The sequence below is a fragment of the Pyricularia grisea genome (assembly GCF_004355905.1).
Source record: "Pyricularia grisea strain NI907 chromosome Unknown Pyricularia_grisea_NI907_Scaffold_2, whole genome shotgun sequence".
In the NCBI taxonomy this organism is placed as follows: Eukaryota; Fungi; Ascomycota; class Sordariomycetes; order Magnaporthales; family Pyriculariaceae; genus Pyricularia; species Pyricularia grisea.
Genome location: NW_022156717.1, coordinates 3,482,585 through 3,509,205, shown reverse-complemented (window position 1 = coordinate 3,509,205; position 26,621 = coordinate 3,482,585). Strand labels below are relative to the sequence as shown.

Below are 26,621 nucleotides of genomic sequence, written 5' to 3'. Positions count from 1 at the left end.
TTCCTCTGTGCCCGAACCTCTGGGCCTCAGTATTGTGGTCAGCATGTATACACGCAGGCTTTCAAATCTTTCTTGTACCTATACCCACGGAGAGGACCTCCTCCGTTTTGCATCCCAAGGCTTTTTTTTTTCATTTCGGGCAGGAGTTCTGGCTATTGCTCTTCTGTGTGGCGTGAACGCATCTGCATAGGGGATTTTTTTTGGGGGTTGGCGTTTTCTTGGCCTTTGCTTCATGTTGAAGTCTTACCTGTAATCGGTGACGATCTGGATGGAAAGGATCCGGCTGGCTGTCTGTTGGGTGGTAATGTCCTGTAGGTTTCGTATAGAACGCCAAATCTTATTTTTACCACCAGATGATGTGTACTCATAATACTGCAATGAATGTGACCCACTCACTCACAATCCTCGAAGGAAGTCAGATTATTGTGGGCTGAAGCCAGCTCATGTTGACTGCTAGGAGTAAGGGAAAAGACTAAGATGTTTCGATATGAACACATTTTTGCTATGGTTCAGATCTTCTTGAGCTGTCATTCGCAGGTCATAATGATAACTGCATGACCGTCTGTCACGCTTCGTGAACGGGTTCCGTAGTGTAGTGGTTAGCACGTGAGGTTTTGAAGCCTCCTCCTTGATTCCTCGAATCGCGAGTTCGAATCTCGCCGGAACCTTTTGAGATTTATCTTTCACGGTCAATTTAGTTTTTTTGCTCTTGTGTTTGAAGCCATACCAACTGGACAATCATGAAATTAAGAAGTGTATCTTCAGTTTTTTTTTTTTTTTTTTTTTTGCATTTTGCATTTTGCATTTTGCAATGGTTGACACAATGATTGTTGTTGTGGGAATGGGAGGAGATGTAAACGGTAGCACTTTGTGCAACTTGGAACCATGGAAATTCACAACGCGCCCTTTCATCCCAGATACATAGGCAATCCAGTCCATTCAATATACTCGAGATTACGGAATCGTGTCTTCTCCTGTGACCATAATAAAATACAACAAGTGCCGCTTGAACAAGGTAGTGACTGCATGTCATCATATAATATCATCACACCTATAACAACATATCCTAATGCTTTGTCCCATGTGAATAATACATATATGTTGTAGCCACAAGCATCCTCTAGTGCAATTAAGCTTGCCATTGCGCCAACTCTGGCTTTTGAAAAAGACCCAAAGATCACATCTCATCTACGGCTCTCTTTCACTTAAACCGCATAAATATGCCTGCAGGCAAGAATTCCCCCATCCAAATTATTCTTCCTCAACTCTAGCCTCATCGAGCATAGCACAACAATCCCTCCGCCAATGCAAATGGTGTCTTGGAGGAGCCACGTTCCTGTATAGCCTGCTTTCGCCCTCCACAAAAAAAGGCTTGGATGAACTGGTCCTGTTTAGACCTGCTCGGCGCCCCAGCCCTGGTCGGCCTCGCGCATGTTGGCGGGGGGCTCGATGGAGGGGATGAACTCGAGGACGGCGTAGGCGACACCAATGAGGCCGATGATGGAGCCGGCGATGATGCGCAGAGCGCCATCGTTGAGCAGGATAGAGCCGATAAAGATGTAAAAGGCGCCACGGCCGATGAAGGAGAAGAGGAACGACGCGTAGCGCGAGACCTGCGGCGGGATCTGAAACTCGAGGAGCGCCGTGGCTAAATTTGTGGGTTAGCGCAAGTCACCTATGACTGCTCGGTTTGTTGCAGTCGAGTGCTTTCGACGACAGGATTGTAGGGCAGGCGATCCATCGCCTATCCATCCAACTCTGGATCAAGCAATGCGGTTTGTAGAGAACAAAGGAATCGATGCAAAAGACTTACCAAGGCCAAAGACAATGACATATGAGCCGATGATTATTCCCTGGCTGTGACAAACAAACAAAAAACCAGGCTGTTAGCCTACTGAGCTCAAAAGTGTGCGCGACGTGGTGCGCGCCCCAAGGGAGACCCATAGCGCAGCTAGAGCGCCGGATTCGGGGACGTGATTTGGGTTGGCGACGCCAAGACGTACAATCCGTTCGTGTCGGAGAAGAACTGCGAGATTCCTCCAAGGATCATAACAACAGCAACCACCAAGTTGACAATCCGGCTGTAGATTCAAGTGAGTTCGCGCGCGCGCGCGCGAGATGAACAAGTTAGCGACGACCAAAAACAAAACACCGCGACGGTCAAGCTACCGGCAAGACTTCTCTCGGGGGCCAAAAGGGGTCGTCTCACAAGGAGTCTGAGAAATCCATCTTGGGCGATTATGGATGAGGATGCGGCCGAAAGCTACAAAGAGAGGAAAAATAAGGCTCGGGTGGTTGATTTTCGCGTGAGTGAATTTTTTTGTCTATCTGGATCAAAGGTCTCGAGTTGCTGGGTCAGCTAGAGAGCTACACAACATAGGTTCGGATGTTGAGGTGTTTGCGAAGGGAGGACAAGCTGCGGATGCGCTGCAAATTGGGCCGGTTCCTTCAAAGCAAAGCAAGCATTCTCATCCAAGAGGTTCCAATTCGACTTGTGGATGTCGGTACTGACCTGTCGTTGATTGATTGAGCGCGTTTTTTTTTTTCTTGATTGTTCTGTGATAGATGATGTTTGTACTGTGCAAAGAGCTTGGGAAGGCGAGTGACGACAGCTTTCTTATTTTCCGCAATGTCAATTTTCAGTAGCTTCCCCCAAGCCACCTTCGGCCTCAACTCCTTGCTTGTTCCATGGTGTGAAACTAGGATGTTGATGGATCCACATCTAAGTGGGCCGATGACATGGTGCAGACCAAGTTTTGGTCCAATTGGAGAATCGCATCGCTTCTACCTTCCACCTGCATAAGGTAAGGTACCTAATATCCGTCCGTACCTTTGAGGTGTGGCCCATGAGTAAGGTAAGTAGTAAAAGTGACTCGAGTGACTGACTAGCTTTGAGCATTTCCACCAGCCAATCACTGATATTATCCAATCCTCAGGCTTGGAACAAACCAGTGACTCTATACCGAGACTGGTTTGCATATGCTCTAAGACCGACTAACAAGTCTATCTCCTTCCCCTTGATCATCGTCACTTTCTTCCTCATCTGAATCATCCTCATCCTCCTCTTCATCCTCCTCTTCATCCTCCTCTTCTTCCTCCTCCTCCTCATCAGAGCTCTCTTCCTCACTCTCGCCACTATCTTCATTTTCCTCTTCTTCATGTTCACTCTCGGCAAGCCAGTCATCCAGCGACTTTTCGCCCATTCCATTGGAAGCCTTGACTGCCTTCGAGGTTGGCATTGACGACCCGACAGCGCTGTCAAGACTCTCGGCGGCCGGTACTGATCGGGTCTCGCCATATGTATTCTTGACAGCCCCATCTCCCTCGCGCAGCATCTGATCCGGCTCCTTGCCCTCCTCAACCCAGTCGGGCAACGGCTCGTAACCTCTGAGGCCATGAACCCCGCCGGCGCCGGCGAGCACGAGCGCTGCCGACCCGAGAGTGTAGCCCTTGCGTACTTCTGACGGACTTGGTGCCTGAGGCGCTGGCTTTGGCGCGAGTAGCATCAGTGTCGCCAACTGGGGTACTCCAAGCAGCGCCCTGTACATCCTTGCGCGGTCGCGAAGGTCGTAGGATGTGTCGTACCGGACCAGTACTAGCGTGTAATCCCACAGTATTGCGGTTGGATGGGTCTCCTCTGGTTCGTCCGGTGAATGCGCGTCCGACTCATCATGGGCTCCCCAACCGTCGGTTTCCAGGGGTTCACTCGTAGCTGGTGGCTTTTGCTGCTTCTTTTTCGCAGATTCATCCCCAGAAGTTCTGTTGAGATGGTGCAAGTGGACTTTGGCAGCCAGCAACAGAATCTGTCGCTTGGTGACCTCTGCCTCATTTGCGAAATCCTTGAGTAGGATGCGCAAGACATCGGCCGCAACGTTGTCACCATCATTTATACCAGCAAACTCCCCAACCAGCCAGACGATCGTTGCGCGTGCCAGTGGGTCAGTGGCAGAGTCGAGGTTCCTCGCCAGCCTGACTACAGTAGAGAGGTGAGAGCCAGGATCCCGCTGGATCAGATGCCGTATGACCGTCAAGCTTTCGGCGGCAAGTGTACCATCTAAACTTGTAATTTGCCCAAGTAAAAGTCGTAAACACCGGCGAGATGCTGCGGCGTCTGCCTGTGCACAACGACCGATGGCCCGCACGGCAGCGCGCATGAGCTCCCTGTCCTGTCGCGAACCGAAACCACCTCGGGAGAAATGTTCTAGTTCCGAAAGGATCAACGACTTCACGTGAGGGGCGGCGTGCGGGAAGATGAGCGTGAGCACCTCCAGCTTGAGCTCCCATACCTCTGGGGTGTCGGTACCGCGCACGAGACAGTGCGTTGCGTAACGCGCAAATTCGGCGGGTCGAGAAAGGCACACGGACACGATGCTATATAGGGCAGCTTGCTGGGTGTCCTGCGGCCCACGGAGGAGGGCAATCAAGGGTCCGATCGCGGAGCTGACGTGTGAGTCTGTCCCCAGCGCAATATAACTCCGCGCTACGGAAACAATCACGGCCGAGTTGCGGCTGTGTAATAACGGCTTGATGCTGTTGAGAAATAGCTCAAGGTCTGGATCGAGTATGATAACCTTTTCGCCTTCCGTGTCTCCGGTATCCGAACTATTAGTCCCGCTGTTTTCCCCGTAGAAATCCTGTAGATCCGGAGTATGGTTCTTGACAGCTTTGCTCTTTACTATGCGCGTCCGCCTCGGGAAACATTTTCTCCCATAGATCGTCATCAATTTTAATGTCGAAAGCTGCGACCATTCGTCCATGTCTACGATTTTTCGTACCAGGGCTCTGTAGTGTTTATGTATTAGATCCAACCGGTCTGGACAGATCTCGAGGAAGGCAGTCACTGCAGCACCCGCGACATAGTACTGCTTGTCCCCAAGCAGAGTGGTGAGATATTCGAGAAGCTGTGGCAGCTGCGTGGGATCGAGACGATGACATTTCGGGATCGCTAGGGCGGCAGCACGGCGCACATATGGACTCATGTCCCCGACTCCTTTCTTGATGGCCAGGGAGACGATCTGGCTGATGACGGGGACGCGGATGCCCGACATTGTCCGGAGGGCGAGCGCTCTGACCTGCGGGTTGCTATCCGACAGTGACTTTTGGATCGTATTGATGGACAACAGTGCCAGATCCGGCTCTTGTTCGGCATGGTGAAGGAGGTAGATGTAGACCAGCTTCTTGATCTCCAAATTCGGGGATGCGACATTCTTAACCACCGATGAGAAGAATTGAAGGATATTTTGCGACCGGTACATCATCTGTGGAGTTTCCGGGCGGTCGTCAGCACGAGCGACGGACCGATACAAGAGAGACACCCGAACCCAAGTGCCTCTCATTACTCGGCCTGCGCCGGGGGACGTACCGCAATGACTTTTCTCAGTCCATCCAGAACCTCCCTCTCATTACGGCTGTCCAGAAGCCTCTTGATTTGCGCCTTGTCCGGTGGCCTGGTGGAGGCGCGTGAGCCCCGGGACGCGGCGGCCGAGGCAGCATCGAGGGTGAGCTCTCGGGCTGAATATGTAACGGATCAAAAGTGGCATCAGCGTTTTGTTGGTTCTCTTTTTTTAGTGCAACGTGTAATCCTCCCATTTTTTTTACTTACCGCTCTCAAGAAGCGAGGAAATGCGCGAGATGGACTCCATATCTCGGGTTTCGCTTGGAGGGTCCTGGGCAGAAACCCGTGTTTTCCGATCCCGAGGTACGCGTCGGCCGAATCGACAGAGGTTCTGTCGGGAGGAGGGACGGCAATAAGCTTCGAAAGCTGCGGCGTCTGAGTTGTGACGTTATGCGGGCAGTGGTAGGTGGGGTTGTGTTAGAGCTCGGGGCAGGGGCGGAATTGCATTTGAAGGGGTTAAAAGGTGGAGTCTGACCGAAGGAACTGGTGGGCCTTTGCGACCTCTGGGTTATTTGCGCTGAAAGCTTTTGGCTTCCGCACACTCAGCAAGAGAATAGTAACAAAAAATAAAAGATAAAAAAAAATGAAAAGATACGTCTTTGGAATAAATCACGAAAAGATTAATTTTTCAATCTCAGAAATACCGGCTTTATGGAAAGTTATCCCCAGAAAACCAAGATGGGGGATGAACAGCCGTAGTAGGTCTTCATAGCAGGAGACAGGCATCGCTGCTACAACAAGCGAGTACCAGAATGACAACATCACCACCTCCACGGCTCTTCCCGCCAACCCACCCATCAGAGCTTCTGTTATCAGTCATCTCGCAATGTGTATATCCGACTACATTGGTGATCTGCAGCTCCCGGAGTGATTTCATGGCCGCACTCATCGACGACCTCATGGTGAGCGGGCATGGCCAAACATCAGAGCCCCCTGAGACGGCGCCGCACACGGAGGAGCGTCATGGCAAGCACGGAGATGGCTTCAAGGGGAAAGGGAAAGGAACAGGGCCTCTGGAGGAGAACCCAAAGGCATCCATTGCCGAGGACGATCAACGAAAGGCCCAGCTCCTCGCAGCGCCACTGTTCCAAGTTGCCATCTCACGGCACATCCGCGTGGTATTTGTGCCTACCGTCTCGCATCTGCGAGCTTTCCTGGCAGTGTTCTCGCCCCTGGATCCGGCATCCAAAGTCCGCCCACCACCAGCGCCGACGCGAACGGACCTGGAGATGCCTGCCGTGTGTGAGCCACCGCGACTGCTCGTCTATGACTTTTTGGCTCTACATCGCGACACCAGCGAGTGGAGTGCTCAGGGAATCGGCTTCACGGCTGCGGGTTTGGTTGAGGCAGCATATAGGAACAAGCTCGCTGCTGTCATCGTGGAAGCACAAACTTCTGTAGCATCTAACGCTAAAGTCGACAGCTTTGAACGCCTTGCGACGGAGGACATTCCCGTCTTGAGCGTGGCCGCGCGGCGGCTTGGCCAAGATGGTGAGGTTGGACATTGGACAGGAAGAACAGTGTCGGCCGAGAGGGTACTCGGTAGATGGTTTCATTTTCAACGGCAAGATTCGCTTCAATCAGACATACCTGTTGGAAAATAACACCAAAGATATGACGTGTACGGAACTACGAGCGTGATGAGCTTCTCGCAAAAGGGTCATTACATTTATTCATCATACATAAATTCCATCCAAGCATGTCTAGCCCAACTCCAAACTCCTGGTATACCTGACCCCGTGACTTCATCGAGGTGCCCAATGTAAGCATGAATAGCAAGAAACACAGTCGCAATATCTCCCAACACCGTTCTGTTTCTCATAATGACTGCTCCATTTCCGTCATGTAAAGCTTGATGTGTGCCTCCATCTTGAGGTACTCATCATGGGCATTGTGAACCTCTTGCTCGATTTGTTCTTTCAAATCAAGCATCTGCGAACAAATAATAAACCTCGATTAGTGTTTTGTCTTGAAAGAATGCAAACAAGGACAGCGATTAAGGAGTGACCTACCTTCTTCTCGGTTTGCTCGATTCGCACCCTCCTCGTCTCAATATCTCGGCCCTTCTCTGTCCGCTCCTCATTGAGCTTCTTATGTATGGCCTTGAGCTCCTCCATTTTCTCCTTTGCCTCCTGGGCCCGTTGCGAACTCTGCTCGCGCAACCGCTCCGTCCTCTCGTTCCATTTTGCCAACTGCCGCTGGAGCAACGACTCGGCACGCTCGACTTCCTTGACATCAGCACCCCGCTCGGCCAGAGCGTCGCGCTGCCTGGATTTCTTTGCGCTTTCCTCGTCCTCCTTGGCCAGCTCGGTTGCGATCTCGTCGAGCAGCTTGATGCATGATGCCACGTCGGCGCAAACGACGGTGAAGGAATCCGCAGAGGTCTGCAGCGCGCGTGCCCGTCGGTCCAGCGAGTCAATGTGCGCCCGCTCGCCGTTGAGCGTGTTTGACAGATCAGCCAAGCTGGCCTGCAGGGCCGAGGGGCTCTGCAGTGTGTAGGGTCGGAGTTTGGAGCTCTCCTGCTTGAGGCCCAACTTCTCGGCTGTTCTCTGCTCGAGCTGCTGCGCCAGCTCCGTCTTTCGCGCCTTGGCCTCCTCCAGGCGAGCGGCGACGCGCTCCTGGTTCCGACGCAGCTCCAGCAGACGGCGCTTGAGATCCTCATTCCGCCGCGTCTTTTCCTGTGCCAAGCTCTCCATAGCCCTCCGATTGCGCCTCATGTCGTCCAGCCTGGCGTCCATCTCCTGGTTCTCAGAGTACAGGATGTCGATCCTGTTCTTGGTCTCCTGGACGCGGTCAAAGTGCTCAACGAACAGCTCGGCGTGGCCTTGCCTGAAGCGCACAAAGTTGATGAGGTACGAGAGCAGGTGCACCAAGCGCTTGTGGGTGGGCTTGTACATGTCGGAGAAGCTAAAGTCGGGCACGCCGCAGGCGACCAGCAGCTGGCGGAAGGCCGCGTAGAAGCCCATCAGATTGCGCGTGTCGCTGGGCATGAGCGCCTCGCCAAATTCGGCGCTACCGCAAACCTCCTCGGCGGCGGCGCGCATCGCCGGGTCGACCGTCTCGCGCGTCACGTTCATCGTCTTTTCGGCAAACAGCTCGAATATCATTTGCACCTGTAGCGGGTTGGGCTTCTCGAGGTCGGAAAAGTCAAACTTGGTGAAGCCAAGATCGCGGATGCAGCCCACAATCTCGGCGTCGCGTAGGATCATCAGGTCTTGCTCTTCCTTTTCCCGCTTGTTAGTCTTGCCGCGCGACTGCTGCTGCGACGGCGGGATAATGGACATGCGCGGATTGTATGCCATTTTGGCAGTGGTGTTTCATCCAGGTTGGGTCGATTTTGTTGGTGATTTATTTGTTGAGTCGCCTATTTACGGTCAAAATTTCAGCTTAGTTTGATTCTGCGTTTAGCAGTCCTTAATATTGTATGATGAAAGCGATGCAATGCGTTTCCGTGTCGTGGTAAAAGCGCGTTTCAGTACTTGGTTAATTAAAAGCCTAATGGTAAACAATTAGGGGACGGTTGCCCTGGTGACTTGGTGTATACCCTAACCCTTATATGCTACCCCTCCAACTCCTTGCCACTCGCTCGCTTTCAAACCTCCACCACACTTCTCACTGCTAAACTCACTCTCAGATCCTCGATCAGCAACTAGCAAATATAGCGTACTTGTCCAGTGCAGCCCAACCTCCGACTGATCTCCGTTGCTCCGTCTTCCAATCCGAAGGGAAATTTATTCTTGATGCACATTTTCGGCCTTGACCGGACCGCTTTGCCAGCGGAGCAAGTTCCTCTTATTTTTATCGCCAACTACCGGCTTGCCGGCCAACACATCCATAGTAAACCAAGCGTCAACGCATGATGCATTATGTACACCCTCTGCACCAGACACCTGAAGTTTCGGGCTGAATAGCCAACGCCTGCGTGTCTATTCTCAAAACCCCGCGCGAGGGATAGGATTGGCTGGGACTTCCCGACTTTAAGCATTGCAAATTTCCCCGACGCAAGCCTTACTCCTTGACTAAATCTAGCAGTATTTCTTCTGGCCACAAGCTTGTCCATGGTCGCTAGATTTCGAAAGCGGCTGCCTTCCGAGCCTTGGGGTCTTGGGGTTTCTTGAAAGCCACAATTGTTATTTGCCGTCTGCCAGATGGACAGATCAACAGTAGATCGGCTGCCTCTAGACTTGATCTGCGTCTGTGGAAAGCCAGTCGCCAGTTAATTCTATAGTCAGCCGTTAGACGCCCCGTACCCCTTAATGTGCATATCTCGCCAACGGCTTACATATACACAACTTGACTATTTATTTGCACTCCCTGCAGCTGAAGTCAAACCAGAACACAGACACGCGTCAGCTACTTATTTCCAAACACACGGCGCAAAGCGCGGCTCGCGGGCTACAACAGCATAGCCGGGCTGGCTATTAATACTGGATGGCAAGGCCACGCAGCGCATACACTGAGCGGCAGGGGAAAGGGGTCCATCGAGTGCGACGCGCCCACACGGCCGTTGTTTTCAGGGACTCGCTCATCAAAGGCCACCACATCATGCTGCCTCATGGAATATCTGTTTGCGCCCGACGCCGTGGCACCTCGACAGGAACACGGTGCATGTAAAGAGGCTGCATGCGGGCTCGGTGCTGCAACAGCATAAGCCGCCTTATGAGGCATGCACAAGTCCTTGTGAAGAATCAAGACAGCATAGCACAATTCCGATTCATGGTTGTGGATGTCTCTCACATGCAACTTAGTACCCGAACCGTGGGACCCAAAGTTTAGAATGTCGGTCAAAAAGAGATGCGTCACCAGTAATGAGTACTCAATCCTATAGGGTGTGGACGCGTCGTCTCCATTGCGCGACGTCACTGGCCTGCTCATGGCCTGTCCCTGCTGGGCTGCAGTAGTGGTAATCTCAGTGGGCGAATGGGGTCCACTGGATGGTGCCCTGAGTTATGATCCTTGCCAGATTTTTAGAGCTCTGAAAAGAGGTGGCTGGGAACTGGGCCCGGGGACCGGGGTGTTGCCACCGATGCCACTTGGTACAGTAGTTGGTACGCCGTAAGTGATAGTCGAAAAGCTGCCATGCAGAATGGGATGGCGTCTTGGATCTGTTGTACCGAGTTGCTGGTGGGTGGCAGAGAATATGGGCGCCGTTGCACAGAAAAGTACTATTATGTGGTGTCATCTGTCAAAACTGCAACGTTTTACTGACGATTGCATTTTGTACGACAAGGAAGGCACTCGGAGAGACACTCCAAAAAAGGACTATTGCTTCAGGGTGCAATTCTCGTTTAAGATGTGTGCCAAGTCGGGCTGGGTCCGTTCTGGGGGGTCCAATATCAATGGTGGGTGGACACCTACAACATGCGCCGTAATGCTACGATGCTACCAGCTGACGGCATTGATTGATCTCGCGAGGTTTCCAAGTGACAAGGCCCTGGCTGGATGGGGTGGAAACATGTTTGTTTCAAGGAAGAGAACTCGGGGAGCCCCGAAACCTGGGTGTTGCTTTGCAACTCAATTTAATCTTTCGAATGCCCTACGAATCGATACTACCTAGTATCGGCAAATAAAAGTTGGATAGGTAAGTATCGATCAAGTTACTCCGTACCAAGATCTGAGGAAAAGAAAAGAATGAAGGATAAAAAAAGGTACAAATAAAGAAATAAGAGAAAAAAAAAACAATATAAAAATAAAGAGAAAAAAATTCTGGGGTAGGTTGAACTATCTCACACGCAGAGCCACTCATCGCCTGCACCGTGGCTGAAAGCAGATGCGAAAGGCAGTGAGTGGGTTGATGCAAACCAAAACAGTCAAAAGCAAAAGCAGAGCCCCTCGATGTAAGAGCAGTTAATAGCAATCCACACCCTTGCAACCCTTCAAGCCCTTGAATTCCGTGGCTTGCAGCGGTCGGCGCCATGCCGCCTACTGCCAAGGACCAATTGGAAAGTCGAAAGCCTCGATACAGTAGCAAAAGTAGGTCGAGATAGGAAAAAAAAAAAGTTGACTAGGGAGGCATGGTGGAACAGTTCAAGGCGCATCTATAGCGCGACAACAAAGCAAATTAAGCTCAATCGTCCTAGAACTGGCCCGGGGTAAAGGTAGACGACTAACAAAGCACGGAGTACGACCCAGCATACGAGAGGTGTCGACGACTCTTTGGGGGAAGGGGGAAACAGAAAAAAAAAAAAAAAAAAAAAAAAAAAAAAAAAAAAAAAAAAAAAAAAAAAAAAAAAAAAAAAAAAAAAAAAAAAAAGAGCAAACAACTAACAATAATAGGAGCAACAGAGAGATAGACTTATGAGCGGTGCACATTTAGCGGGCATTCCATCAAGTGTTGTGTTGTCAAGCAGATCCAATAAGGATGCTGAGCTTTGTAAATTGATAGATTCTAGGCGTTTTGTTTACGAGAAGAATATCTAGAAATGGACTAGAACTGGTATTAGATCTGCTCTAGGTGCATTTTTGTCTGAGATGTCGACTAGTCGAGCAGAGAAAACAAACAAACGAGTCATCAAAACAATCATCAATGGGAAAGAGCGAAAAATGCTAGCTAGGAAGGTATTAGGCAGGTAGGTACCTAGCAGGTAATGTAAAATGTATCTAATATGGACTGGTCTCGGTTGCATGACTTCATTTACGCAGGAATCAAAAGAGATAACCCCCGTCTCGTCCATCCATACCTTGCTCGCCGATCTCTTCCTTTTCCTATCACTTTACTAATTTATTATTCCGACTCTGGTCAATAAAGCTACCATACGACAGCACACAAACAAGAAGAGTACGAAGTATTAGGTTCGGCCTCACTTTGTCGCTCTTGTTTAGTCGACCTTTCGAGGTCACATCAGTTACCACTTGTAACCCACTTTTGTCAGTGACCGCCACCGCCCCACTTCGATCAACTCTTCGGTACCTTACCTTGCCGCTAAGCTGCCGTGCCGAGCGCCTTTCCCTTAAAGTGCTGCTGATGTCTTTCGACTCCTTGGACCCCCCCTTGCGTCAGAAGGACTTGACTTCATGTGCTTCAGGGGATCTACGGGAAGAGACCAAATAGATAGAAATCTATTATCAATCAGCACAGCCCATTATTCATTAACTTTAACCCCTATGGGACACTCCCTTCCTCACATCTGTCAACCTTCGATTCCCTTCGTAGGCCAAGAGTAGTATTGACCAATTCCCTCCCACCCAGCAGGCAACCCACTTCGCCCTGCCCACTCACCCACTTTCCGTTCCCGCATCTGAAGCAGTTCTTACCGTTCATCACCCAAGCAAGGGTCTGGATCGCATTTTCTTCCTCCATAAACTTGAACCGAAAGATTTCTCCCATCTTTTCCCCATTTCACCCTCCCGTCTTGCCAGGAACAAAACAAAAGGCTGTTCAAGCAACGACTCGAAAACAATAAAAAAGGCGCATAAAATTCGCCGACAGCAGGTACGGCCCGGACAGTCCGAACTCTTAGACATCCGTCATCCCTTCTTTTTGCTCCACACCTAACTCATGGCCTCCCTGTGCAGAAAGATTGGACTACAGAGCTCTCGCTTAGTATCTTGCCCAAGCTTGGTTGTCTTTTACGCGACTGCAAATATTTGCGTGACTTTTCAGCATCTCATTTCTACAACTATTCAACTTTAGCCACAAGCTACTAGGGACGTGAGAAACATCAGCCTGCGATATACACTTTTGAGCTCTCAAGTCGCTCAAACCCCTCGAATTGGTCAACATCTCTCGTTCACGGCTCCACTACCAATGATGCTTTCCGATCCCGACACAATTCCAGGGATCTCTTTTCATTCTGTTGAGGGTGTCAAACACTGCGACCTGCATTAATTTGCAGCAGATTAATTTTGAGAAGCTTTGGGGCACAGCTGCCTACCTAGTCAGGCAGGGCCCAGCATGGCCATTTGGTTATTTCGGCGACGCAGTAAGAGGCGGCGCTCCCATGACAAAACACAGACAAACAATGCGCCTCCATTCTCGAGACGACAGACTGTCCCGGTGGCCACGGGGGAAAGCGCCTCATCACCGCCAATTGATGCGCAAGGGAATGTTGGCGGTCTAACCAGCATACCCCAACAGGGACGGATATCTCCGTCAGCCTACAGCTTTGAGTCTGGCCACCAGGACGAGATTCATGTTGGGCGCAAGAAAAGCAGGCGGAAGTCAAAAAGAGCGTCAGCCCCACAGCCTGGCCGCTCTATCCCTGAAGGAAACCCCGCCAGTAACTGGCGTGTTAATGCCCCCCGCCCAACAATAACAGGAACGCACGGTGAGAAAAACGAACATGAAGGGGCCCTTATGGAAGGCGACAACTCATTCTTTGGCCTTATTCCAACGTTACACCCACCAAAGCGTGATAGCGGCCACCTGATGTCGCGGAAACTCAGCAAACGAAGAAAGAACTCCCACGATCGCGAAAGGGAAGCCGAGCTCAAGGCTGGACGGGATTTTACCCCGTTGCGCCCAGCCACCGACGCCTGGTCCTCGGGCCGCCCGATCGGAAAGGACACTCGGAGGATCAAGTCTGGTATTACGAGAGGGGCCCCGTGGGAGCGGGAGCATTACAGCTCGGACGTTTCACTACCTAGAGCAAGCTCTATACATTCGAGTCTCTCATCAGATTCAGAGCAGGTATCCTACCGCATCTCAGCGCTCGCCTCGCTCGCCCCGAAACCGACCCTTCGATATTCCGGCAACCCACGATGGGGTCATCATCATCACCATCATCCTGCCGGCTCGGCTCCCGCCGGGACGGCGCCTCAACGCAGAGCCTTCAGTGCACAGATTCCGGAGGCGACACTGAAGGCGCATAAGCGCGTTGATGATCTGGCGGATGATTTGAATGCGAGTGATCTGCGAGAACTCATGGAACGCGACAAACGGAGGAGGCAACGAAAACAAGAACGTGAACAAGAGAAACTCGAAAAGAGACTGGCTCGGAGGGCGGAAAGAGAGAGGCAAGCGATGGAAGCTGGTGTCCCATTACCAAATCTTGAACGTGGCGTGCTGGGACGTGAGGCTTCGGTAGCAGGTTCAGACCAGACATCGGCGGTTTTAACGTCATCTCGACGGCGGCAACATGAAGTCCTACCGTCGGAAAGCAAGGGCAAACGTGTTGCGGGTCGCGACGAAGATGATGCGGACGTGACGGATGAGCGGCTCATGCCAGCACACGCGTTCCATCGTGTAGACAGTATCCCTGCAGAGCCAACATCTCCAGCAAAGGTCCCTGAGATGCCACCTCCACCGACCTCGCGGGACACCAGTCCAAAGTCAAAGGGATTCGTGCGGTCCAAGAAGAGCCAATCCAAATCATCGCTCTCAGAGCAGAATCAGTCGCAACACTCTAGTACTACTCTAAAGGCCTCAGAAAGCTCGTTCAAAGGCCCAATGTCCTGGATATCAATCTTCAAATGGGGGCGTAAACGCAACCCTGGGCCATCCTCCTTCTCCAACACTTCAAGGGATTCGATGTCGACATCGCATCCGCCGTCCGCAACTACAGCAACAAATGTTACCTTTATACCCCCTGCAGCTTCGGGGCTGGCGTCCACCGTTCCAAAGCGCACCAGATCTCGCTTTCGGGAAGACCTCCCCGAGCTACCCCGTTCGCCGCGCGACTCGACGATACAACCGCTACCAGATAGACCTTTGCCACCGACTGTCAAGGAACTACCTGATGCGATGCCCATACCATCTGCGCCCATCGACATTCCTAAACCTAAACCAAGACATGACACACCAACCTCGATGCTGGTTGATGGCACATCACCCGAGCCACATCAGTCCATGTCTCTTGCTTCCATTGATTCAGAAGCCTCTTGGCTATCAGGAGGCCGCATGAGGCTTAACCGGATGTCTTCACAGAAACAGCGTGCCCACCGTTCTGTGGAGTATGATATTCCAGACTCTGAGAACAACGAGGATGACTCGGTGGGGATAGCCGATGACGAGTACCTTAATCGTGTTGCTCGTCGTGTTTCCGCAGCAGATTCTTCAGGTTGGGCTCGCAGGGGTTCCACTGGTGATGCTGTCCCTTCTAGCGACGACGAGGATGACGGCGCAAGATGGGGCGCGGTCAGCGGAAGACAGCCCAGTCTCACAAAGCCTCGTTCTGTTGATCGCATCAAAAGCCGTGAGGGGCTGTTGAACACGGTTGCCAGCGTCAATGAGGAGGATGATAACGATAAGGAGGAATATTCCCCTGTGAGCCCATCCAGCATCGTTGCCGATATCCACCGTGCCACCAGTGTCAACCTCGGCATGGGACATGCCCGGAGAATCAGCGCCGGAAGTGCCATACTCCTGGAGTTGTCCCCTCGGGCTTCGATGGATGCTAAAAGAGCTAGCCTCAGCCCGCAGTGGCCCGAATCTACTCCAAAACAAGACTAGAAGCCACTCTGGTGAAAGCCGAGTGGAGGAAGAAGAAGGATAAGTCGCTGAGAAGAAAAAAAAACAAATATACCATTTGAGAAAAAGGGCCTCAAAGCTGAGCCACATGAGCAGAAGAGACGCACAAAAGTACACAACACCACATTCATTTTAACCCTTTCCTTGCAAACCCGTTTTCGAAAAAAGAAAAAAAAAATCGAGATAAAACACTGGTCCTTCGACTGTTTCCTTAATTGTCACCACACCAACTACTTTCGCTCCTTAAACCTCTCCTATGTCCTCACTCATAACCTTTGAAATCACAAAAAAAAAATCAGAAAAGAACAAAAAGTCTCGCTCAGACATATGTGGTTCCATGCTAGAGAACCCTGTCTCAACCCTACCTCTCGATATTATCCTACTTTCATCTTCTTTACGACGCTCTCTGTAGGCCTGGGGCCTATGGATGTGGCTTCTGTTTTTGTATGACGATTATGTTGAGTTTCTATTCTTACGGTCCAGCTATTTTAGCGATCATCTTGGCCTGTCTTTTACGTTGCTGGTTGTTCATTTTCTTCGACATAAAGATACCCCCAAAGTTTTGAAGTTAGCCCCAAGTGCGTTTGTTTTTTTTTGTTGGGGGAGATGTATTTGGTGCTAAAAGTGCCTTGGAATGGCAGGAGATATTTGGGGCCCGAGGACGTGCTTTGGGAGGTTGAGAGTGAGGTGTTAGAAAGCACACTAGAGTAATAGAGGATGAATGAAACACGAATGCAAAACAATACGAGAGTGTGTCCGTTTTATTTTCAGCTACCCCTTTGACCAAGGGAGATGAACAACGATTTCGTTTTTTGTTCTGAACCATTCCTATTTTGACATGCACGCAGATTCACAAGCTCACCGTCGCGAGACTTATATCCCATACGGTATGCTTACTTTCCGGTGCTATTATACGAGCCGTGCATTGTACTCGCTGCTGAATTTCGCGCCCTGACGCAAACTTGGTTACTCGCATTTCTACATCTAACTGCCTAATGCAAGTATGCGAAGTCATTCAAGGACTGCAGCTTATGCTGTGTTAGGTCTAATTACATGTGTAACTCTTGTCACATGGCACGTCCAAAGTGGTTTACGTTCTTCAAGGTGTACAAAAAGGGTGTTTAATCAGTACCAAGCGTTGTGAAATCATGTGGCTTGTGGTCTGGGTATAGATCTGTTGCTGTCGTGTCGTGTCTCGGTGGATGGTGGTGGGCTGGAGCAGTTTGCTTCTTCTATTCCTCTTTTTTTTTTCCCCCCAGCTCTTCTTATTTTGATTTCTTCAGCCTTAGGTCCGACAAAACAGTCTCTCGAAAACTCTTTCATTTATTCTTTTCTCTATTTCTTTTCTACAGCACCACCAGTACAGTGTTTGAGGAGAGCCACATCACGTATTTCTCCAATTCACCGACATATACATGCAGCAAGAGTCTCAAGGCCTTGCCGAACAAAGGTAATAAAAGAGTTTTGGGGCCGCTTTTGATTGAAACTGTAGTAGTCCGAGCATAAGCCCAGCTGTCATGTATATGCATCGTAGGCATACATCTGATTGAATCAACGGAGTAGAATCGGAGCTAGTGCCTGTCGACCAAAAGCGGATGCCCATAATACCGGAACGTACTCCGTGAAGGATCAGCAAAGCTGTCAACCTAAAAGGTCCGAATTATACATATTCTTATTCGAGTACCTCTGGCACGGAGGCAGCTCGGCAGACCAACATGGGGGCAGGAAGCTACGGCTTTTGACGAGTACCTAGCTTCCTGTCGTTCGGTGAGATCTCAACGTTATGTACATTCAGTCTAAGCCAAATATGGACCTAGACTGCTTCTAGAACTAGTCTAGTCTAGTATACTTTTTTTTAAACTCAAAGAATACTGGTTACTTCCAGGAACACTTGCTCCAAACGCGGATTGGTTAACCGCGGGCAGCCGGCCGGGGATTTTCTTGGTTCAAGAACCGATCGGCGGACCACACTCCGAACTTGCCAATTATAGATATATACCTATGCCACTTGGATTCCGGTTCTGGTTCCCCCGCATTGTTCATGATGCTCGCATGCGGAGCCTCCCGTCGGCTGAGAATGGAGGACTTGGTTTTTTTTTGCGGCTTCTTTCTCTTTTCTCCCTCCTTGGGCTTAACAGCGGGGTCAACCGGATTCTCAACGAATTCCCACCAGCCAGCTGAGAGCAATGAGGCGGGAGGGTCAAGACATGTGACAGGGGAAAAAAGACGAGCAAAAAACAAACTAAAGGCCAAACCAACGCAGGTCATCTGGCGGCTTACGGGCTGGGCGTTTTACTACATTTGCTTCTTACAGCCCCAAGAGCGTTGATGATTACTCCCAAGGCCTTTTGGTCGGCAATCTCAGGAGGCTTGACTTGGCTTACATAGGGCAGAATCAGATAGGACGATATATCATGAGTATAATTTCCCGATAAAAAAAAACGATTATTGGGTTTAATCAACATGACACAGCTGCCATCCAGTCCCTCGTGGAAAATAAGGTTTCTGACAAGAGTGCTGCTATACGTGGGTTTGAATATTGAGTGCAACATGTGCATCGGGAACTTGGGAGCATCCCGGTAGCGAGGTTGATCCAGCATTTGCTTCGCTGAAATGTTGGTGCGCAGTGGAGGGGCAGGGGTTGGAGCTTCCCGTCCCGGATAAAGAGGAAAAGCGGTCGGGTGAGCCGGAGATGGTTGGGTGTCGCATTGTTCTGATTGGGGCTTGTTTGACTAAGGTACAGAAGTTAAATAGATAAATAAAAAGGGTGCAGATGATCAAGACGGACAGTAGCATAATATTACAGTACCCTTCAGTAAGTTAGTCAGTCAGTCAGTTACGGGGAGTAGTGGAGAAGCGGAGCGACAGCGGAAAAAGAAAAAAAAAAAAAGGGATACGAAATAAGGTGGAGAGCAAGGGACATTTGACATGCATAGGTAGGTAGGGTAGGTACTTATGGTACATTAGATAGAGTTCGAATGGGCGCACCACGACGATAGTGTTCCTATCGGTGAAGAAGATGATAACTTTGGGCGAATTCGTATTCAACACAAATTCTAAAATTATACTCTGTCCACTAACAGTACCATAGTAGAATATTGCAGGGGGCAATGAGTTGGGCCCGTCGATAAGGGAGGTAGGGCGGGCAGGTCACCGAACAACGGTGAAGGAAAGGGAAGAAGGGTTGGTTGCACGTCGTGCGTTGTTGAAGAATTTCTTCTTGTCGTCCAAACATTACTGGTCCGGGACCCAAATGGCGCTACTGCGACCCAGCTCGTGTTGTCCAGTGAAAAATTCCAGTGGTGGGGAGGACAGCGGAGCAAGCTCCCCAGTTATTTTCGGGCTAGACCTTCTCGGCACCCGCCAACTAGCAGCAACAATCAAGCTTGCCAGCTTTGCTAGCCACTAAGAAGCTAAACCTGCTACAGTGCTCCAATATTTCGTGTTTCTGAAAACAGAAGGACCCCTGGTGAAATAATGTGCAGCAAATGCTGAAGGACCGAAAAACCTCAGCTGCAATTGGATGGATGCATGTAATCCTGTGCAACCTCCGGGAGGCTGTGTGCATTTACGGTACTTAGTTAAAGAAGAGAGCTAACGGGAAGGCGACTGAAGCGAGAGACAGCCGACGTTGAGCTTCCATCTTGCCTTGCGTGCGAGAGTTAACCAAAAAAAAAAAAAAAAAAAAAAAAAAAAAAAGGTACAATGTAGCAAACCGAGAAAATCCCTCCAATAACAGACCAGGGGGGGAACCATGGCAGCGGGGGCGGTAGAGATCTTGGTTCCCTCCCCTACCCCTGGCGGATCCACCCATGTGAATTTTGGGCGTTCGTTCACAACCTAACCGGCGGATGCGAACTCTTTAGGTAGGTGCTGGTCAAGCGAGTGAGAGAGTGAGCGCGTAATGGTGGAGGGGGGGCCGGAGGAAGCGAACAGCGCTACGGCTCCGATAATGACACATGGGGCTGGGGATTTCGTTTCGTTCTTATTTCTTTTAGTCTTACCCGTCCGCCTTCTCTTTTATACCAAGCCCATACCAATCGAGTTTGTCAAGGAACCTGATCACGATGACATGACGTGATTGCAAGCTCTCGGCTACGCTCGTCATCAAGATACATCTCAACCTTGACGGCAACTTTGCCGTTTGCCTTTCCTTGAGCTTCCAGATAACGGCTGGGCTCCAAGGCAACCGCCAGCAAGCGACGGCTTGATATAACATTTGTCGGCAGCAAACAACATACTCACACAAGCATCAGATCACAACATGATCATCAGGGTGCCGGAACTTCCGGGGAATTTGGGAAGGCGAGACGTCGCCAGTCCCATCTCAAAACCCCCATCAGCTTCAGGCTCGCCGACTGTGGCGACGACAGATGCAGCAGACACGAACACCGAATCATTCTCACAAGACTTCCGACCCTTGATAGTCGTCAGCTCTATCATGGGAGCCGCCGTGCTCGTCATGGCCTTCATCACAGCCTGCATCATGATCCGAAGGTCAAGAAAAAGACGAAGCCAAGCCACGGCAGAATATACGGCCGCGCGCCAGCGGGACCCAAACCTCTCCTGGCAGGAGTATGAACGGCGGTGCAAGCTCAGCAACTCGACCATGTTTCTTGAGGCCGAGTCCCAGCGCGCCCTCATGATCAGCAAGTCGCTCAAGAGCCGACCATCCCTCGACCGACCCGAACTTACAGAGGATGCCGTCGTCACCGACCCCGGCCTGCCCCCGAGCCCGCCAACTCCGACCAAGGCGTCGCTCTGGACTAGGGGGAGGCGACACGCCAGCGGACCCGAGGTAGCCGCCATGAACGACTCCGACATGGAAGACAAAGAGATGCTGCTACCCATGTCGCAGAAACCGCAGCTCAAGACCTCGCCCGAAAGGCCCGGCTCGAGCGGCAGCGGCAGCAGCCTCCGGAGCCCGGTCCACAGCTCCTCCAACTCGAGCCGCCGGTGGGTTTGGGAGCTACCGGACGGCAAAAAGTGCCCTCCGGCCTGGGCCAACAGCAACGCGAGGTGGAGCGGTGACCTCCGGGACGCGCCGCCGCCGGTGCCACCGCCGTCGATAAGAGCCAGGACGCCGCCGATCTGGGCTCACCCGGCATTCCGGCCCGAGGGTTCCGGCATGGGGATAGTCGCTAAGAGCTTCACCAACGACACGGGATTACTACCCGCCGAGAGACTAAAGGAGAAGCCAGCACAGACGCCCTAGCTGTGGGTTTTATCTGGTGCTCGATACTCAACATACCTCTTTTAACGACAGAATATTTTATGACAAATATGAAGACACAGAAAACCACAACCGACAGAGAAAAAATATCTTTCATCTCTGGGGGGAATAAAGGTCTACTCTAATGTTTGATTTTTGATGATTTAATGGGGCAATTGCCACTTGGTGTTTTGGGGGATTTGACATTATTATGTCTTTGTTGTTTTTGCGTACCGGCCTGGCGTTTGGGATTTGTAAAACTACGTACACAGTCGTTGTACTTGGGTGGCCTAATTGATTTACTTGATATAACCTCCCAACAAGATAAGTCTACTTTACCTGATTCCATTGTTGAAGCTGTTAACTTGCATGGTCGACTATGATTCAAGAACAGCGACGGTCTGAATGTACGAGCGCCTTGCGCAAGCTACAGATTACAATATGCAAAACAGCTGCGTTTCCCCGATTCTCCCTTGGGTCCTGTGCTCCAGTCTTAAATTCACAACATCGCTCATGCTGAAGCGTACGACAGGCAGCACATCATTTTCCCGTTACCATGAGCCCGTCCCCCCATTCCACTTTGCTCGTTCTTTTTAAAGGTGTCAAGAAGTAGAATAACAACGCCCCCCCGCCCTTTCAAAATCTCCTTTTTTTTTAATCCTCACAAGCTCGCCCGATCAGGCTCACCGTTCCAGTAGTCTGGGAAGCAGAGGTCCGCACAGCTCTCAGCCGTACTGCCGCCCACACGTGGGATGCACTCAAAGATGGTAGGGCGGCATCGCCCGCCGTTGGCGCATGCGGGCATCCCCTTGCCGCACCACGCAGCCTCCCGCTTGACGCAGACGCCATGGTCGTCGCAGGCCTGGCCGCACGAGGACGGACGCGGGTTGTCGATGCAGACGTGGTCCTGCGGGCAGCGCATCTGGCCCGTGCGGAAGTAGCCGCAGGCCTGGTATCTGTCGCCGCCGTACTCGACCGTGAAGGGGGATATGGTTGGGGCCTCCGGGTTGGTGTTGGCTGGGGTGGCGGGCTGCGGGAGCGTCATTGCCAAGACGCTGGTGAGGAAGAGGCCTAGGTTTACAAGGTGCAGGCGAGGCATGGTTGGTTGGTTGGGGTTGAGTATGTGTGGGATGGGTGAATTAAACGTTAGTATGTGTAAGAGCTTAACAGTATTCAAGACCGTGGCCAGAGTGTTCTCAGGATAGAAGGATATCTGTGCAAACTGTGGCTGCAGAACAAGATTAGCCACTAGGGAAATTTTTTTGGGCTCTACGTTTCTTTTTATACTACGAATAGATAGATCTAACCGCCATGCATCGGAATATAACACCCGCCATCCCCAGGCGGCATTAATATTCCAAAAGTGCCTGAATGCTGACCGAAATGTGCATGACACATAAACGAATGGTAGAACCACGGTACGACATGGGTTCTGCCCAGGCATAGGATGGGGTGACTGTTCAGGAGATCGCAAAATCAGGACATTCGAGGCCTTTGACCACGGGAGAAAAGTCCTCAGTTGCAGGAAACAAGGCGCAAGTGCGGAAAGATCCATGGGAAGGAATCGAATCGAAGGATTGAACTATGACCCGTATATCGATTTTCACATGTCTGCCATTGTCTAGCCGCCGCCTACCTACCTATTCCGTAGGTGGATTGAAACGCCTGGGATAGTAAAGCAACCGCAATCGGCGTAAAGATCCATAAGAAGATTGCCGGGTCGAAGATCAGGAGCCGGTTCCCTGAGTACAAACAAATTAAGTCCCGTATTTCCTGGACTCAATTAATGAAAAGAGATGGCTAAATACCTAAGGTACCAACCTAACCTACCTTAGGCAGGTACCCAGATTTTAATGCTTAGGTAGTGACCGAAATCGTCACAGTTCAGGTGGTCAAGTTGAGGCAGACCCACCACGTGAGCCATCACATGATACCGCGTTCTAGAATTCCACCCACTTTGGATGCTCGTGCCAAGGCTGATTGCATCAATTAAGCTTGTCCGTCCAAGCCCAAGACAAGAATGAATAGTGCATCATATCAATCCTTTTGATTGTCGCGCCATAATTCCCTTCAAAAATCCCGTACTTTCGTTATCTATCTAGTCAGTAGAAGCGTGAGACCTATCACTCAAGATGGATCCAGGACGAGCGGCCATGATCGCCGGCATCAAGTCCCCAACCCGCGGGTCGTCGACTGGTCGAGATATCACCGCCCCGAGGCGTGACCCGGGCAACCGAATCACAAAACCATCCAGGCCGCAGCAACGAGGCCCGGCGCAGAACAGCAACAGAGATCAGCAATCAAACGCGCGCAATTTCAAGACCCAGGATGAGCAATCTGAAGAGTTCGTCGCAGGCGAAGACAAGTTCGTCCTGCGACAGTCCAAGAAGAAGGCCGACATCCGAGTCCGTGAACGCCGCGCCAAACCGATCGACTTTCTCGCCTTCAACCTCCGCTGGGTTGACGAAGACCGCGATACACTTGACGACGACGAAAAAGATGCTCTCATCACCGTGCCGTCGCCCGCAAAGGTGATCGAGGGGCTCAACGAGGCTCAGTTGACTGAGCTGGAGCCAGAGGTCACGTCATACCGAACACTAGAGTCCAGCGCCCGCAACCTCGAATATTGGAACGCTATACTGGCGCTCTGTGACGATCGTCGCCGCCAGCTGGCGCCCCAGGGCCCCGAGGGCCGCACTGTGGGCTCGGTGTCGGCTGACGTCGACAAGATCCTCGCCCCTAAAACCTACGAACAGCTCGAAGCATTAGAGAAGCAGATCCGAGCAAAGCTTGATTCTAATGACGCATCCGTCGACACTGATTACTGGGGTGGTCTGCTGAAGAGTTTGCTTGTCTACAAGGCGAAAGCTCAACTGAAGAAGATCACAGAGTCTATCCGCGAGGCCCGGACCGAGAAGCTGAAAGCAATGGACATCGAGAAGCTGGTGGCGGCAGGCTCGAATGCCTTAGTTGCTGGTGGAAAGAGGGCAGGTGGCTCTGCTGCTCAGGGCTCAAGTGCCGGTTTGGGAGCGTCCGGTGGACGACAAGGTTCAAGCAGTGGCGCTCTCCCTCCAGGGACGGCGCGGTTTGCCCAAAGTACAAACGACGAAGATTTCTCACAGGCAACCAGGGCTCTCTACGAGAGAGAGCTCGCTCGCGGAGTGGGTGAGGATGAGGAGATCCTGACGGCCGAGGAGGCGCCAGCGACAGGTCCCAGGCCGGCATGGGCAGACCAGTACCGTCCGCGAAAGCCTCGCTACTTCAACCGGGTGCAGATGGGTTACGAGTGGAACAAGTACAACCAGACACACTATGACTACGACAACCCGCCGCCCAAGGTGGTGCACGGCTACCGCTTCAACATTTTCTACCCGGATCTCATCGACAAGACCAAGGCCCCTACCTTTAAGATCATCCGGGAGGGCGGCCGGAGGCGAGGAGAGTCATTTGCCCCGGCTGGCCAGGAGGATACTTGTCTGATCCGGTTCATTGCGGGGCCTCCGTACGAGGACATTGCGTTTCGAATTGTTGACAAGGAATGGGATTTCAGTGCCAAGAGGGAACGTGGTTACAAAAGTAGCTTTGACAAGGTAAGTTTTTTTTGTCATTTTTTTTGTTCTCTCTATTTTTCACACCTTTGTGCTCCCTATCCAGTCGCAGAGCCAAACTGAGCCCCGCGAGCCGGTGAGGTATTCATAAAATGTTTGCGGGTATTGGAATTCCGTATTCTGGATGCAGGAAACCCTGCCTGTCTCTTTGGCTCAAGCGAAGTTACCATATTGGGCTAAGAAGGCGCACACTTTCGGCACATCTTGCTAACCACAAACGTCATGTATTGATAGGGTATTTTGCAACTCCATTTCCGGTTCAAAAAGGTACGTCCCGTGTCTCCAGTTTTACTCCACAAAATTCGGCAAGAGAACCATTGCTGTTTATGGAATACTAACATATTTTCCGTGCAGATCTATTATAGGAAATGAGAAGCCAGCAAACCCGGTCAAGCCGGTGCAAGTTGTACGAGTTACCAGGGAAAAAAGAATAGCCAGTTGCATGTCACTTTTGTGGGACCAGTCTCCATCTTTTGTTATTCCATTTGCCTGGCATCTACATTGTAGGCTCTTGTGTCATCAGAGCTCGTCTTCATCGCCATCAATGTGTCAGCCAAGCCAAAGTTACGCTGACTGGGGCACCTGACATGCAAAAAAGGGAGACGTCACGCGTGCTGTGCAGTGAATACCAGTATGGGCGTTTCGGCCACAACCACAAGGTTGTTTCTGCATACTCTCAAGACACCTTTCCCTCCCGACTTATCTGGATAAGCACGACTCTTTTGAACAGGCAGACATATCGGCTGTTCCCCCGCGTTCCCAACTTTGGAGTGGCACCAAGTTAGGAGCTCTGGCATGGCCATTGGTCTGCCGGACCTTTTCTGACAGCAAGGACGGAACAGGATGTTTTAGTGAGGGTACACCATCCCCTGTTTGTTGTGCGCACAAATACGTATACGCACACGCACCTGCACCTCATGTTTCCCACCAGGTCAAGTGGATGTCAGGCTGATGCAAGGTAGTTTAGATTTTTGTCTTTATGCTTTCTTCGCTTAGCCAGGTATGTAGAGTAATAGGCGTTTGTGTCCTCAACACACACACACACACACACATGGTTGGCCACCCAAAACACGTGCAGATGGCTCGTTCATCATCCTCGCCACGTACAGTGACATGTTATTGAAGACTAACCTTGGGGGTTGCATGGAATGAATGCTCACATTTCTCTCGCAGACAAACTTTTTTCAATGAACAAATTATTGATACTGCTTGTCCAATGAGCAAACACCCAAGTGACGGACGGAATGGTAAATCCTGTCACTTATCACATCGTCAGTCTAGAGGATGTTTCCATGCTACACCCTCGAGGACCTGAGAATGCAAGCATCTGATTTTCATTACACCGCCAGGGGGGAGGGCGGACAGAATCCATCCAGGAGGCTACCGAGGCGGCTGAGGCATCAAAACAAAGAAAATTCTGTCTCTTTTTATTTCTATTTTTTGTTTTTTATTTTTTTTTTACATTTGCCACATACATGAAAACTTTGATCGAGGGTACAACAGGCGGTTATACATGGCAATGCCTTTGTTCTGTCATGCCACGGGCCGGGGAATTCAATGTACCACGAAGCAAGATCAACGATGTGGGAAGAATCTCGGTGCATCACAAGAGAGAAGAGAGTCAGCGGCGGTCTGGAATACGCCTCTAAAAACAATGGTTATAGTGCAAGGCTCAAAACCTCCCGTTCGTGTGTTTCCCGACCTTTCTCATGAGTGCTGCGTACCTTTTTTTTTCCCCGCTGCTTGTCCATGATGCTTAAGAACATTGATTTTTTCTATAACATACAGTAGATACAAACCTTTTGCCGTTTGCCAACGAGCGTGCCTGTTAAGGGACGGCCTTTCATTGGGTAATCCCGAGCAAATGATTGGACTGTCTTGGCGAGCAGAACTGCAAGCTCCCGAGCACTTTTGTCATTCGGCTGGGCCCTCTTACCCTCTGGGATACTCTGCATCAGGTACAATTTTTTGCGTTCCCGTCGACGGGGGGTTCCACTT

The 26,621-nt window shown here is 51.0% G+C and overlaps 8 protein-coding genes across 8 annotated transcripts; 4 read left to right on the top strand and 4 right to left on the bottom strand.

Annotated features, from left to right (window-relative positions):
- Positions 1-947: 947 nt before the first annotated feature.
- On the bottom strand, positions 948-1,944 carry PgNI_03637 (uncharacterized protein; the record flags this gene model as incomplete). Its single annotated transcript, XM_031123691.1, has 2 exons — positions 948-1,648; positions 1,896-1,944. The coding sequence occupies 2 exons, from the start codon at positions 1,942-1,944 to the stop codon at positions 1,392-1,394; spliced, it is 306 nt and encodes a 101-aa protein (XP_030984823.1). The 3' UTR covers positions 948-1,391.
- A 1,040-nt stretch (positions 1,945-2,984) lies between these two features.
- PgNI_03636 (uncharacterized protein) lies at positions 2,985-5,766 on the bottom strand (the record flags this gene model as incomplete). Its single annotated transcript, XM_031123690.1, has 3 exons — positions 5,603-5,766; positions 5,363-5,511; positions 2,985-5,258 (listed from the first exon to the last, which is right to left on the bottom strand). The coding sequence occupies exons 1-3, from the start codon at positions 5,640-5,642 to the stop codon at positions 2,985-2,987; spliced, it is 2,463 nt and encodes an 820-aa protein (XP_030984824.1). The 5' UTR covers positions 5,643-5,766.
- A 154-nt stretch (positions 5,767-5,920) lies between these two features.
- PgNI_03634 (uncharacterized protein) lies at positions 5,921-8,697 on the bottom strand (the record flags this gene model as incomplete). The annotated part of the gene is made up of 2 exons (XM_031123688.1): positions 5,921-7,327; positions 7,408-8,697. 2 exons carry the CDS (start codon positions 8,695-8,697, stop codon positions 7,214-7,216), a joined length of 1,404 nt encoding a protein of 467 aa, XP_030984822.1. The 3' UTR covers positions 5,921-7,213.
- Positions 6,148-6,999, top strand: PgNI_03635 (uncharacterized protein; the record flags this gene model as incomplete). The annotated part of the gene is made up of 1 exon (XM_031123689.1): positions 6,148-6,999. The coding sequence occupies one exon, from the start codon at positions 6,148-6,150 to the stop codon at positions 6,997-6,999; it is 852 nt and encodes a 283-aa protein (XP_030984821.1).
- Positions 8,698-13,289: 4,592 nt separating the features above from the next.
- On the top strand, positions 13,290-15,785 carry PgNI_03633 (uncharacterized protein; the record flags this gene model as incomplete). The annotated part of the gene is made up of 1 exon (XM_031123687.1): positions 13,290-15,785. The coding sequence occupies one exon, from the start codon at positions 13,290-13,292 to the stop codon at positions 15,783-15,785; it is 2,496 nt and encodes an 831-aa protein (XP_030984827.1).
- A 4,282-nt stretch (positions 15,786-20,067) lies between these two features.
- Positions 20,068-21,018, top strand: PgNI_03632 (uncharacterized protein; the record flags this gene model as incomplete). The annotated part of the gene is made up of 1 exon (XM_031123686.1): positions 20,068-21,018. The coding sequence occupies one exon, from the start codon at positions 20,068-20,070 to the stop codon at positions 21,016-21,018; it is 951 nt and encodes a 316-aa protein (XP_030984828.1).
- Positions 21,019-21,676: 658 nt separating this feature from the next.
- PgNI_03631 (uncharacterized protein) lies at positions 21,677-22,114 on the bottom strand (the record flags this gene model as incomplete). Its single annotated transcript, XM_031123685.1, has 1 exon — positions 21,677-22,114. One exon carries the CDS (start codon positions 22,112-22,114, stop codon positions 21,677-21,679), a length of 438 nt encoding a protein of 145 aa, XP_030984825.1.
- Positions 22,115-23,030: 916 nt separating this feature from the next.
- On the top strand, positions 23,031-25,732 carry PgNI_03630 (uncharacterized protein). Its single transcript, XM_031123684.1, has 3 exons — positions 23,031-24,605; positions 24,858-24,890; positions 24,978-25,732. Exons 1-3 carry the CDS (start codon positions 23,148-23,150, stop codon positions 24,993-24,995), a joined length of 1,509 nt encoding a protein of 502 aa, XP_030984826.1. The 5' UTR covers positions 23,031-23,147; the 3' UTR covers positions 24,996-25,732.
- The last annotated feature ends 889 nt before the right edge of the window (positions 25,733-26,621 follow it).

Bases quoted from the DNA above. Each gene is read 5' to 3' on its own strand.
- PgNI_03630 (XM_031123684.1), top strand. From the start codon at position 23,148: ATGGATCCAGGACGAGCGGCCATGATCGCCGGCATCAAGTCCCCAACC. The intron at 24,606-24,857 runs GTAAGTTTTTTT...ATGTATTGATAG, and splicing joins ACAAAAGTAGCTTTGACAAG to GGTATTTTGCAACTCCATTT.